At 38.2% G+C, this 14,702-nt stretch overlaps 1 protein-coding gene and 1 long non-coding RNA gene across 3 annotated transcripts in view; one reads left to right on the forward strand and one right to left on the reverse strand.

The window, feature by feature from the left end:
- LOC106994255 (uncharacterized) overlaps positions 1 to 14,702 on the forward strand; it is a 52,446-nt gene that overhangs the window by 6,268 nt on the left and 31,476 nt on the right. The gene's annotated exons all lie outside the window — the stretch shown is intronic.
- The window catches only part of CPB2 (carboxypeptidase B2), a 57,031-nt gene that overhangs the window by 5,898 nt on the left and 36,431 nt on the right, over positions 1 to 14,702 (reverse strand). For both annotated transcript variants that reach the window (XM_001097608.5, XM_028837478.2), the window contains 3 exons: positions 13,361 to 13,465; positions 8,161 to 8,271; positions 5,516 to 5,609 (listed from right to left, as the gene is read on the reverse strand). In XM_001097608.5, the coding sequence (XP_001097608.2) occupies positions 5,516 to 5,609; positions 8,161 to 8,271; positions 13,361 to 13,465 (310 nt within the window). The remainder of the gene's footprint in view (positions 1 to 5,515; positions 5,610 to 8,160; positions 8,272 to 13,360; positions 13,466 to 14,702) is intronic.

Genomic DNA, 14,702 nt, shown 5'->3' on the forward strand with positions numbered 1-14,702 from the left:
AATCTGAATCCCTTCAAAGATAACTTGAAATCAATACTAAGAGTCTCATCTCAGTCTAGCTGCTGTCTTGAACAGACACTAAAAATAGTAATACTACCAGCTGACGCCTGTGGAGCACATGCTATATGTCAGGAACTCTGCTAGGATTTGTGGCAAAAATTTATTCTTACAGCAGCCTGATGAAGTAAATACTGTTATTTTAGGAGATGCAATCTGGATATTCTTGGTGATAACCATTCTTCAAAATAAGAGGCTATACAGCATATTGTTAAGCACCCAATTACTGGATTCTAAATCTTGATTTTACCATTTATTAGCTATATGGCCTTGGGTAAATGTTTAAAAATCTATCTGTATCTCCATTTCCGTATCTGCAAAATGGAAAAATTACACATTAAATGCTGATTGAATGAGGATTAAATGAGTTAGTTCATACAAAGTGCTTTGCACAGTGCCTGGCATGTAGTATGCATTTCATAACTGTTGCTGTTTATCATCATCATCATCATCATGTGGACTGAGACCTGAAGGAAGCCAGTGTGCATCACAGAGATGAAAAGGGGAGAGAAAGGATTCACTGAGCGTCTCTAGGGCTCCAGGCCCAGTTCCCTTCTGTTTCTGAGTCCAGCTGCATCCCTGCCTCAGGGTTCCATGGGCTACTTACTATCCTTACAGAGCCTGCTTTTCTTATTTAAGTTCATTCTGCTTTCTTCCTGTTATTATACAAGCATAACATTAATATTTGTTAAAAAATTGTTTCCCTGAGAGGAAATGTGCTGAACATCTTAGGTCTTCTGAAGTATTTCATTTTTAACCAATAAGGTGATTGGATAAACCATTTTTCATAGTTTGGTCACCTTTGAATATTCCTGCCCTTTTATGTGGTATATAATTCTAGAGAATAGAGATTATGTGTTGGATATGGAGGTCGGGGAAGACATAACCATTGAATAGAGAGGTGGTGCCCTAATATGAATCCTCAGACCAGGGTTGTTTAATAGAAATATAATGCAAGTCACATATTTACTTTAAATTTTCCAGTTACTACTTTAAGAAAAATAAAAAGGCCAGGCACGGTGGCTTATGCCTATAATCCCAGCACTTTGGGAGGCTGAGGCGGGCAGATCAGTTGAGATCAGGAGTTTGAAAACAGCCTGGCCAACATGGTGAAGCCCTGTCTCCACCAAAAATACAAAAAAAAAAAAAAAATAGCCAGGCATGGTGGTGCACACCTGTAATCCCAGCTACTTGGGAGGCTGAGGCATAAAAATCACTTGAACCTGGGAGGCAGACGTTGCTGTGAGCTGAGATCGTGCCACTGCACTTCAGCCTGGATGACAGAACGAGACCCTGCCACACATACACAAAAAGAAATATGTGAGATTAATTCAATATTATAATTTATTTAACCAAATATGTACAAAGTATCATTTCAAATGTAACCAATATAAAAATTATCGTTGAAATATTTTATGTTACTTTTTTCATACTAGGTCTTCAAATTTTAGTGTGTATTTAACACTCAGTGTATGTCTCAATTCAGACAAGCTAAATTTTAAGCACTGGATAGCCACATGTGGTTAGTGGCTACTGTCCTGGACAGCCTCGGATTCTCATTCTATGACTGTCATCCTAGAGATTTCAAGCCATTTAGTGGAAAGAGCCTTGAAGAGGCAGGAAACTTGAGGTTGAAACTCTGCTTTACCATTAAGCAGTCATGTTAATTTGGGCAACTACTTCATCCATCTCAGCCTTAGGGGCCTCATCTGTACCACGAAGGAACTTGGGCCACTGGATCCCTCCAAGTTCAAGCATTATTTCATCTATAGACATGGAACCAAGCACACTGTGAAATATCTATAATAGGCAAATTCATAGAGACAGAAAGTAGATAAGACGTTACCAAGGGCTGGGGAGAAGGTAGGGATGAGGAGATATTGCCTACTGGTAACAATAGGCAAAAATCTCTCTTTGTGACAAAAAATTTTAGGAATAGATAGTAGTAATTGTGAATGTACTTAATGCCACTGAATTGTACAATTAAAAATGGTTAAAATGGCAAATTTTATATTACATGTATTTTATCATAATAAAAAATAATTTTAAAAAACACTATAGTCTCCTAGAAAAAGAAGTAAAGGATTTTCCATTCAAGCCAGTTGCAAAAACTTTGTAGTTGAACTCCGTGTTTTAGAAAACGTGTAGGGCTGTCTTAGGTAGTTTGAGACCAAAGGTTCTCATAATGTGCTCCCGTTATCAACTGAATTGCATCCTCCAGAAATTCCTGTGTTGAAGCCCTAAGCCCCAGTGTGACTGTATTTAAAGACAAGGCCTTTAAGGAGATAAGGTGAAATGAAGTCATAATCCAATGTGACTGGTGCCCTTATAGGAATAAAGAGAGACACCAGGGAGGTTTGTGTAGAAAGACAAGGCCATGTAAGGGCACAGAGAGAAGGCAGCTGTCTACAAACCAATGAGAAAATCCTTGGGAAGAGCTCACTCTGTTGGCACCTTGATTTTGGACTTCCAATCCTCAACGGTGAGAAAATAAATTTCTGTTGTTTAAGCCACCCAACCTATGGTGTTTTGTTGTAGCAGCCTGAGAAGACAAAGACACCCCTACAACCTACCCTCCACTCTCCTCTCCAATACACACACGCAAAATTGTAATACAGAGGAGCATAAAATGAGTAAGTAGGTTTGATATGTCACTTCCTGTTAATAAGTGAGGTGGTTTTTAGATCCTTTATATAAAGAATCGTAGGGGCACATTCTAGTTGTAGGGATGAGAAAGATAAGATTAAATTCTTTTTTCTCACTGTCTTGCTTACATAATACAGAATACATACTGGAACAGTTGGTAATAAAAGGAGTTCCTTACAATTATTTTTTATTTTGGGGTTTTTAAAAATTAAAAACCCATATGCTTGCTGCTTCTGTTTCTGTTTTTCACTCTTGTGATACTTAAGAATATAGCACCATGCCTAAGAGGGGACTGAGACATTTCTTGATGACAATAACAGAATATATTTTGACTACTTGGCTATCCAAATTAAATAACACTGACTTCACCAAGAAACGTATTAGGTAAAATCAAGCACCAAAAGAGCTCGAAGATAAATAAAAAGTTCCAAAAAGGAACTGATAACCTGGGTTTATATCCCAGCTCTGCCACGTACTTGCGCGTACTTGCTACATGCCCTTGAGAAAGGGACTTAACTGTTTTCAGCCTGGGTTTCTCCATCTATGATTCGTAGATAATGAAATCTGGGAGATGAACTATGTCAGTAGCTCAGCGCTGAGTAACTGTCAGCTCTATTTATTCAGATTCTTTTTACATCGCTGCTGTTCCTGGGAGCCCCTGGCCCACTATTAGTGCCACTGCAACTTTGGGCCTCTGGGGACACGAGTGGTTTCTTAGGGAGAAACCACTAAATGATTCCCTGGAACCTAAGTCAGGATGAACTACCTCTTCCTCTGAGTTCCTACCAAATCTGTAGCTCTTAGAGCAACTAATTCATTCATGGACTCATTTAGTTAATATTTTATGAGGACCCTCCTAGTGCCAGGCACTGCACTAGGTAATGGGTATTGATTTCTGTTCGCATGGAGTTTCAAACCTAGACAGGGAAAAAAATAAGGAAATAAGGTAAGTACTTTGTTGTGAGGTTTGGTTTTCTTTTGTTTTGGCAATCAGCTTTCCCGGGCTGAATGTTGTGAGGTTTTAATAGGTATTCTGGGGTTTTGATAAAATGTTTAAAATCATGAAATTTTACATTTTTTAAAGGAAATAGGCAAAATTATGTGCATAGGATTGTATAGGGTCCAGGTCTGGGAGGAAGAGGATGTTTCTGTGGGTACAGTAGCTTCTCTCTCTTATGGGCTCCATAGAGCCCAAAAATACAGATGTTGCATACTCCTTGTTAGGTTAGTTTACTTTCATAGCTGTTTCTGAAATGTAGTACTATGAAAAATAATGTTGAGTGGGTGGGAAGAAAGAGTGAAGTAACACCTACCCTCCTAAAAGCAAACTTCTTTGTTTTCAGGTTCAGGGAGTACATGTACAGGTTTGTTCCATGGATATATTGTGTGATGCTGATGTTTGGGATTATATTGAACCCATCACCAAATAGTGAACACAGTACCACGTAGGTACTTTTTCAACCCTTTCCCCCTCTCTCCTTCCCTGCTCCTTTTTTGAGTCCCCAGTGTCTATTATTCCCATCTTTATGTGTGTGTATACCCAGTGTTTAGCTTTTACTTATAAGTGAGACGATACAGTATTTGATTTTCTGTTTCTGTGTTAATTTACTTAGGACAATGGCTTCCAGCTGCATCCATGTTGCTGTAAAGGACATAATTTTGTTCTTTTTTATGACTGTGTAGTATTCCATGGTATGTATGTACCACATTTTCTTTATCCAATCCGCCATTGACAGACACCTAGATTGATTCCATGTCTTCGCTATTGTGAATAGTGCTACAATGAACATCCCATTGCATGTGTCTTTCGGGTAGATCGATTCATTTTCCTTTGAGTATATACCCAGTGATGAGATTGCAGAGTCGAACAGTAATTCTACTTTTAGTTCTTTGAAAAATCTTCAAACTCCTGAAAGCAGACTGTTCTTAAATGCATAACTCAACATCATCTAATGCCTTAACTCAAATTAAGAAATAATAAATTCCCACTGTGCTTCTTTTTATACTGTTTTTAATATTATTTTTATATTTTCTTTATATTATTTATTAAAGAAATTAAGAAAGTGAATAGTGAAAAAAATGTCTTCAAACACTATAGAAGTAAACATTTACTTGTGCAATTAAAAAATGAGGGGTCCAGGCCAGGCACAGTGACTCACTCCTGTGAGCCACTTTGGGAGGCCGAGGTGGGCGGATCACTTGAGGCCAGGAGTTTGAGACTAGACTGGCCAACATGTTGAAATCCCATCTGTACTAAAAAGAAATACAAAAATTAGCCAGGCATGGTGGCATATGCCTGTAGTCCCAGCTACTCGGGAGGCTGAGGCAGGAGAATCCTTGAACCTAGGAGGCAGAGGCTGCAGTAAGCCAAGATTGTGCCACTGCACTCCAGCCTTGTCAACAGAGCAAGACTGTCTCAAAAAAAAAGAAAAAAGAGAGGTCCTCCCCCAATCTCAGGTCTTTGATATTCTAATGATGAATGTTTTTGTTTATTAAAATAGGATCTTTAACTGTCACTTCTTTATTATTCCAGGATAACAGATTTTAGAATTTTGAAGCTAGAAGGAATCTTAAAGAACTGATTCAACTTTCTTATTTTGAAGATAGGAAAACAGGAGAGAGGAGAGGCCAAAGTGATTTTCTGACTCTGGCCAACATTCATAGCATTACATTTACCTAAGCGTTTATCATTTAAATTATTCCCTGATTCAGACAGGCTAGCTCTGTATTTAATTTGAATTCATGGGCCTTTCTCTGTGACAATCACCCTTTCAGTGAAGAGATATTGCAAGAAATAAAGCCAACAACCTACCACACCAGTGTTTGGACGCAAAGTTCCTGTTCAGGTCTGTTCCGATGCAACGATTGTTCGCATAGAAAGAACGGTTCTTTCTCCACATTCGATTCTACATAAACAAAATACAGACAACCTGGGTGGCCACGTTCAGGGCCCAAGGAAAAACACGCATGTGAAAGTCCATGAAACCAGAGTTGCCTTTCTCTCCTTCAACCCCATACCTTGCATGGCTTCATCACATTGCTGTCGTTGTAATATTCCTTTACATGGCCCCTATTGCTATCCGGGTTTCAATCACATCCACTCAGACTATTTTAGTTGAACCAAACAAAATGGTAATATTTGATCAATTTTGACTGATAAAAATAAAGATTTCATTTCATTCCACTAGGCTGCTTATTAGCCTTCTTGTTTAGTCTTGTTTCCTTTACATTAATTTTATGCACAGGGTCATTTTGAGCTCCTTTGAAGAAAAGCAAAATATCTTTGTGTCTCAACTCAACACTGAGTCATAAGTTAAAATGCTGTCTTTAGGTTGAATTCACCACTCCTCTTTCAAAGCTAGAAAAGGTGGAGATGTGAAGACACCTCTAATCTGATGACTTCTTCAATTGTACTGATTTGACTCTGGTTTTTAAATATAAAGCAAATTCCCTATTGGGTTATTGGGGCAAACCAGGAAAGTTTGGTCATGTAAAGAGTTGCACAGACTTTGTTTAAGTTCTGAGTTTGGGATGATGTAGCACCCTTTTCTCCTACTCTCACCAACCCTCTGCCAAGCCTTCCAGCCTGTTACCACTCCCAAGCCTGTGGTTCAGTGGCAACAGTAGACCCTGGGGATATCAAGTTCTCAAACTGTGGGAATTAATAATAGGGTAATGATACAAAGAACAGTTGGGAAGTTGGAAATCTAAAGGGTGACTGAATTCCACTGTGATTCAGGTTAAGGTGTAAATATACTTTATTATCAGTTTACAGATATGACCATTTATTGGACACCAAATTTGTGTTAGGCATTATGCTAGGTAATTCTCAATTACTTAGTTTGGCATTTGCCCACCTCCACCTACAAAATTTTCAGTTACAGTATTCCTCTCACCAGAGATGACTTTTTCCTCAGTCTCCTGTGCCATGTCTATCTCTTCTGCATAAATTACCTCCTATATGAAATAATTCATGTGTAATTCCGTATGTTTCCAATCACGCCAACTAATCTTCTTCCTCTTAGTATTTATATGTGCTACTCAAATAGGGTTTTCTAAATTTATATATACCTAGTTATGTTTCTATGTGCCCCTTTAAATTAGAAAGCATAGGCCAGGCGCGGTGGCTCAAGCCTGTAATCCCAGCACTTTGGGAAGCCGAGACGGGCGGATCACGAGGTCAAGAGATCGAGACCATCCTGGCTGACACGGTGAAACCCCGTCTCTACTAAAAAATACAAAAAACTAGCCGGGCGAGGTGGCGGGCGCCTGTAATCCCAGCTACTCGGGAGGCTGAGGCAGGAGAATGGCGTGAACCCGGGAGGCGGAGCTTGCAGTGAGCTGAGATCCGGCCACTGCACTCCAGCCTGGGCGGCAGAGCGAGACTCCGTCTCAAAAAAAAAAAAAAAAAATTAGAAAGCATAGTATTTCATATTGCTTGAGTAATTTTACATGAATCACTATGTTGATTAACCAGAAAATACAGATCGAAGAGTATGTTAAACTACAAGATGGTAATGCAATTAGCAAATCCTAATAAGGGGAAACTCTTTTCTTTGACAAATAAATTGCAAGGAAAAACAAAAAACAAAAAACAGAAAGAGCAAAAGATGGAATGGGAGTCCATGGATTAAAATAGAATTAAAAGACCTATAAACCAATCATAATGTAAGAGCCTTATTTGGATCCGGAATCAAAGAAACATACTTTTTAAAAAGTTATGAGGCCGGGCGAGGTGGCTCATGCCTGTAATCCCAGCACTTTGGGAGGCCAAGGCAGGCGGATCACAAAGTCAGGAGTTTGAGGCCCCCTGGCCAATATGGTGAAACCCCGTCTCTACTAAAAATACAAAAAAAAAAAGCCAGGTGTGGTGGCAGGCACCTGTAGTCCCAGCTACTCAGGAAGCTGAGGCAGAAAAATCTCTTGAACACAGGAGGTGGAGGTTGCAGTGAGCCAAGATCGTGCCACTGCACTCCAGCCTGGGCAACAGAGCGAGACGCCATCTCAAAAAGAAAAAATAGTTATGATACAATTGAAAATACTGGCAATATTTTATGGTATTCAGAAATGGTTAATTTTCAAGGTATAATTATACTGTAATTATTTTTTTCAGAGTTCTTTTTTTTAGAAATGCATACTGAAATATTTATTGATGAAGTGATATGGTACCTAGGATTTACTTCAAAATAAAATGAGTAAGGTAGAAGTGGGTAGAGAGAATTCAGATGAAACAAGACTGGCCATGAGTTAATTATTGTTGAAGCTCTGTGATGGGTAGATAGAAGTTTACTACACAATTATGTGCACTTATATATATTTGACATTTTCCACAATAAAAGTTAAAAAATGTAATAATAAAGCCATTGTGCTTAGATCCAAACTTCTATGAATAATTCAACCTATATATCCTATATCTCCAAGGAGAGCATGATTTGTCTTCTTTGCCTTTTCTCCTACCTTTTTCCATGAGTAGTCATAACCATCCACATTAACCACTGGCATAACATAGAAATCCACATGCCTCAGAAGATTGGTGTATTCCCCTATTATCCCATAGTGTTCAGTTATCTGCAAATTAAATGAAGAATATTTAATTAGATCTGTTTTAAGTTCTTCTAAACTTAGTGTGTGTGTGTTTTTTCTTAGTTTGTCATTTGGCATGTTTAGATTTGCAGATTTAACTTTCAGAAAGAGTGCTAATTCCTCAAAAGAACTGAACTTAGGGTACTCTGCTACAAAGTGGTGATAAATGCCTTACACATGGTGCAGTCTTCCTAATTAATGAAGGCAGAAAATCGAACCATAAACTTCCTAAATTTTCCTTAAGAAATAATATTAACTCTTTATTGAAGCCATAGAGCCCACTACAAAGATTTAAGGAAACAAAAAAGTAAATCTAGCGTAGCTCCTTTTTCCGTAATTCACGTTCATCAGAGCTTAAACTACCTACCATATTTCATCCCCAGAGGTGATTACCTGATATTTGCTACATTGTCCTTAGAACTTGTGGAGCTCAAGTTTTGCTAGAATTGAGTGTGTTTCCCAAGCATTTGATCATCTAGCTTTAGAATTGGGGTAGCTTCTCCTAGGTACTGGCTATGAATTCCTGACAGACATCATCTCAAACTTGTTCCTCTCTACTTTAGAGTCATCCAGCTTAGCGGCACATATTACAATGTGATCCAATGGCCTCCAAATTTGGTGGCTGAGAAATTTACCCCAAAATGCCAAAATGTACAGGCAGGAGAACTATAAAGACAAATTTTAGCTGGTCAAATCATTTCACCTAGGACAAAGCTTTTGGTTTAAAATCTTAATTTGTGGCAACATTGCTGTATTTTAATTTAATTCACAATTAATTACATTAAATATTTAATTTGGCTTACAATTCAATAAATATTTAAATTGCCTTAAAGTATACTCATGGCATTGTTAAGAAATGTCTTTTTTATTATTATTGACAAAATAAAAACAAGCCTTTTATAAACTTTACTATTTTCCCTTTAAATGTTTAAAATATTATATTCATATTTCCCTAGAACAATCACAAGAGTCACATTAAAGTTCTTTGCCATGAAGAAATACTTATGAAATCAGAGAGAAAGGAAAGAAAAATGTTATTTTAAAATCTACTGTAAGTCAGAAATAAAAGGTTAATGAAAAGGAAGCAAAATTTGTAGAATGAAGGAAGCCATGTTTTGTTTTGTTTGTTTGTTTGTTTATTATACTTTAAGCTCTGGGATACATGTGCAGAACGTGCAGGTTTGTTACACAGGTGTACGTGTGCCATGGTGGTTTGCTGCACCCATCAACTTGTCATCTACATTAGGTATTTCTCCTAATGTAGCCCCCCACCCCTAACGCCCCAGCCTCCGACCCCCGACAGGCCCCGGTGTGTGATGTTCCCCTCCCTGTGTCCATGTGTTCTCATTGTCCAACTCCCACTTATGAGTGAGAACATGCGGTGTTTGGTTTTCTGCTCTTGTGTTAATTTTCTGAGAATGATGGTTTCCAGGGAAGCCATGTTTTAAATAGTTGAGCAACCAGTTAAATATATTTTTATGCTACAAATTTATAAATTTATGTTAGCATCACTTTTCAGTAATCATGTAGCATTCATTATTAGAAAAATATTAGGAGAGCCTGTTCCTTTCAAAATAATAAAGCATTTCTCATTTTCATTTCTACAACATGGCCTAAACTTTTAATAGATGCAGCATGATGAGTTTCTTTTTATGCTTCACTTTTTAAATTTCCTTCCTACCTTTACCTCTGTCCGGTTGGATGGAAATCTTTCCACAAAAAGTTATGCTCTGAGAGATGACCAATGTTAGGCCCAGAACAATGTTACCTATTTCTTTATCTAATAGGTAGGACTCCAGACAGAAGGAGTGAGTAAGGACTGAGATACAGTCATTTCTACAACATGGCCTAAACTTTTAATAGATGCAGCATGATTTGCATCTATTAAAATGTAATGGTAACAAAATGTTCCCATTACAAATATATCAGAGAGCTATCTGTCTCAGTTTTTACTCCAATCTCTATATATGTATGTATAGTTTGAACCATAGCCAATGACAATAAAATATTTATCCCAACAGTAGGTACTGTTTAGATACTCTCTGGAACCCAAAATTGTATGTCAGCCTAAACCTGCAACATTAATTTAAATTTCAAATTCCACAAGGGGATATTGAGCACCAATTATGTTGACCAAACAATATACCAGGTTATGGGGAGCAAAAAAATTACTTTAGAGCTGGTCTCTGCCTTCAAAAAGCTAATAGAAGTGATAAGTTGGAAAAGCAGCAATTCAATGCTATTGATATAAGTATGATAATAAACAATGGCAAGATGTACAAGGTGGCTCAGAAAAAGGATGGTTAATTCTGTGGAGTGTTTGGGGTTGGAACTCCTGAAGAGCAGGTCAGGGGGCAAGAAATTGAGGGTTGGGGTGAATTTATGATGGGACCAATTAGTTAGTGAAGCAAGTATTCCTGGAAAGGGACTGATAAATTAAAAGGATGTACATCTATGTAGGAACTACAAATCTACTAAAGTTGGGGGAAAAAAAGCAGTCATAGTAGGGGTGAGAAATGAGAGAAGACAGGAAATTAAGAAGTTATATTGCTAGATGGCTTCTTCTAACCTTCCTTGTTGCTGTCCATGGCCATATTCTGGGTCTAAGGAACAGCAAAACATTACTTCTGAGATCCAGAGGATGGCTACAGGAGAAATTTGCTAAAGAGGAGTTGAGATGAGGTTTAGCGGAAGAGAGAACAAGGAACTGTGAAGATACGTTGTTAGGTGACTCTCACATATGGACTTTGAATTCACTCAGAATGATGGCAAGAGTTGGAGGAGAAAAAAGAATCATGAACCAGGTACCAGGAAATTATCTGAAGGTCAGTGCAGGATAGCAATAAAATAAGAGTACAGCCAGATTATGTAAGTTTCTGAGAAGAGAAGAATCATTGGTAGTGTCAAGACAGGAGAATGCTGATCCACTCCACCAGGCCTCTCAGCACATGGTGATGTGAAAGAAAGAGCAGCCCCTCTACTTGAAGGAGCCACCAGGGAGCAGTGTCCTTAGGTTATGTGTCACCCGTGGTGAGGAGGGACAGAGAGAATTCTGTGAAGGCCCTGAGGTTGTAGAGCTCTAACTTTGTGTGCAATTAGACGAGAGTTTTCTAGGGCAGAGGTTTGGCAGGAGGTCAGCAGTGAGAAAAGCCATTTGGCAGAAAAAGTTCTTGGCGAGTTGTGATGGTTAACATATATTCACTAGGTCCTACGATGTGCCAGCCCCGGTGCTGGATTTTGGCTTGGTGATGCAGCCATGCAGAAATTGGTCTCAGCTCTGCCTTTGCAAAAAGAGAAGGATCTAAATTTGCCTCCTGAGAGTATGTGAATGAGAAGCTTAGAAAGAAATGACTGGCCTCAAGCTTCTCAAAGGGTAGTGTAGTGGATTTCTGCTGAAACTAGACTATAAGATTTTTGAAATCCTTATTGAGTTGCAGAAAAGAGTGAGAGACTTAAAAGCTAAGATTTTACTTTGCCTTTGGATGCTTTAGTTTTTGAATATAAAACCTACCTTCACAATTGTTGAAAGATAAATATTTTATTTTACTTTCCCTCCTCCAGTGCTTTGAAGCACTGAGAGAGTCAGATGATCTGAATTAGTTTTAGGCAGGCGAGAATGGAGTTTAAATGTCCATTTTGAAAGACCTTATTGATTATGTTTCTTTGGGCTACACAAATCAGGTTCACATTGTTGGAGCAAAATACTCAGCTATAAGATCCTTGGGCTATATTTTGTTCATCCTTGTATTTCCAGATCTGAAACATCATAGGCAATTTATAAATATTTGTGGGTTAAATAATTTAATCTTACAAAGATTCAGCAAGCGGCTTGGGTAGAGGGTAGGATATCTAATAGGAGGGCAGAGGTGTCAGGAGCACAAGGGCAGTAATTAGGAACAACCTCACCAATATAAATTAGAGCCAATATGAATGGAAGTTTCTTCTTGGCCCTTCTCATGTTCAGTGATGGAATGGAAAATAAATGTTCTTACTCTCCTACTTTGTACCCTTCTCTGTTTATTAACTGCTGTTCCCTTCACTACCTAAAATAACCAAACTACTCAACTTGGGGAAGGTTCCAGATCATGATGTGACTGGGCTATGTTAAGGGTCTGATCAGTTGGAATCATCCTGTTTTGGCCAAGATAGTACCAATGGTGTTTGGGAATTTCCAGTAGACTCAGGGAGATTGCAGCTCCCATCCATGGGGGATGGAGGATGGAAGATTCACAGTGAATGAAGGCAAATAGAGATGTTGCATTTGTCAAGGTCCAGCAAAGGCAGAAACAGTTTTATCTTGATGTACTTAATAAGTGCCAATATCTTAATTTCCTAACTCATCTATTCTGTTACTATGTATCTGTGAATGCAAAGACTACAAAAATCATTATCAGAAAGACACATATTTTGAGTTATTTTTCCAGTGGCAATGATTCTTTATAGAAATCAATGTAGAGAACATATATGCCCATTTTATAGGATTTGAAGCATAATTTTTAGTGTTTTCATTTATCACGGAAGTTAATAGTCATTATATCTTTTACCTTTCCAACATACGATTTGTCTTATATATGACTTTTTTGATGCAAAACCCTTCTTCAGGGACAAAATTCCCTATTATGACATGTGAGAAAACATACTCTGTTTCACCTCTGTAATGTTGTGCTTATGTTCAATTTCCAAGGGTAAAAGTGGCAAAAGATGTCTGGATAATTAAAACCAAAAGAGAAATAAATTAATTGGGCCCCAACTTAGATAATTCCTTCAGTCCTTTCCTCTACTTAGTCAACATATTATAATCAATATACTATTTCTTAATCATTTTTCACTGTTTAACTCCAGGCAGAAATGTAAAAAGACCAACAATATTTTGGGTGATTTAAATGCTTGAAGTCATGTTCTTCAACTCATTAATGCATAAAAGTCACCTGGGAAACTTGTGAAAATTGTAGATTCCCAAGCTTCATGATATGACCTAGGAAAATGCATTTTAATAAACAGCCCAGTTGAGTCTGACACAGGTGATCTTGGGCACCATATTGAGAAATATGGTTAAGAGAATGTGAATACTTACATGGCCTATGAACCACAAGCAGAAAGCAGGGGAGATCCATTCTCTGGCATGGATTCCACAGTCAATCCACATGGCATTTTTGGCTGTTTGTTCTTTTCCAGAAACCTGCTCAAAGAAACCCCAAAAGTAGCAAAAACAATAACAATAAGCTTCAGGATAATAACTTTCATTTATATAGTGCTTATATTTAATAGTTTCAGCAAATCTCTGAGATATGAATTGTTCTGCATTTCTTTGAAAATTCTCAAGGGAAATTTAAACACTGGTGAGATTAAGTGACACTAGTTAAGGTAGCAAAGCTGGTATGAATTGAAACTGAAGTTTGAAGCCAGGACTCTGATTTCAAACTTTTTATCCTCCCACAATTATGCAGTCATGTCAGAGCTGCATGTGGAAGTTTAGAAGAGGAGACCAGAGAACTAATGATTTGGGCTGTATTTTCATGCTTCATTTAGAGGTAAATGGGTGTGAGTTGGATGGCAATCTTCCCTGGGAGGTGTAGAGACACACCAGGAGCAGAAACTCACTCAAGATTTTCCTCTGAGTGCAATTTTTTTTTTTTTTTTGGTGTGGATTATTTCTTTATTTCATACAAAAAGAAGCATACATCTAACTTCTCATGAACTGATTACCAGCAAATAAATCTAGGGACAGAGGCTGTGTTCCCAGTATGATGGACTAATACAAGCTGCTAACTCTGGAATAAGAATTGTCAACCTTTTCTCAATGATAGCCTTTGATGTCTTTAGAAGAATTATCAAGAACACCTCCAAAATTAATCATACTGTATTTGCCTTTAAAAGTGAGCTACAACACAATTTAGGGTATAGAGCAGTGGTCCCCAACCTTTTTGGCACCAGGGACCAGTTTCATGGAAGACAGTTTTTCCATGGATGGGGCAGAGGTGGGGTGGAATCGGGGGTTGGGATGGTTTGGGGATAAAACTGTTCCACCTCAGATCATCAGGCCTTAGATTCTCATAAGGAGCGTGCAACCTCGATCCTTTGCATGCACCGTTCACAGCAGGGTTTGTGCTTCTATGAGAATCTAATGCTGCTGCTGATCTGACAGGAGGCATTGCTCAGGCAGTAATGCTTGCTCACTGGCTATTCATCTCCAGTTGTGTGGCCTCATTCCTAACAGGCCATGGACTGGTACCTGTCTGCAGCCCAGGGGTTGAGGACCACTGGTATAAAGGGAAGGAAGAAGAGTGTTGTAAAATCAAACAAATATGTAGACTTGCAATTCCAAAACAAGAAAAAGAAAGAGTTAGATATTTAGATTGTCATTTGAACCACTCCAGGAGGTTTTTTCCTAACTTAGAGCTAGCAATATTTAACAA

The sequence above is a fragment of the Macaca mulatta genome, chromosome 17 (assembly GCF_049350105.2).
Source record: "Macaca mulatta isolate MMU2019108-1 chromosome 17, T2T-MMU8v2.0, whole genome shotgun sequence".
Classification (NCBI taxonomy): Eukaryota; Metazoa; Chordata; class Mammalia; order Primates; family Cercopithecidae; genus Macaca; species Macaca mulatta.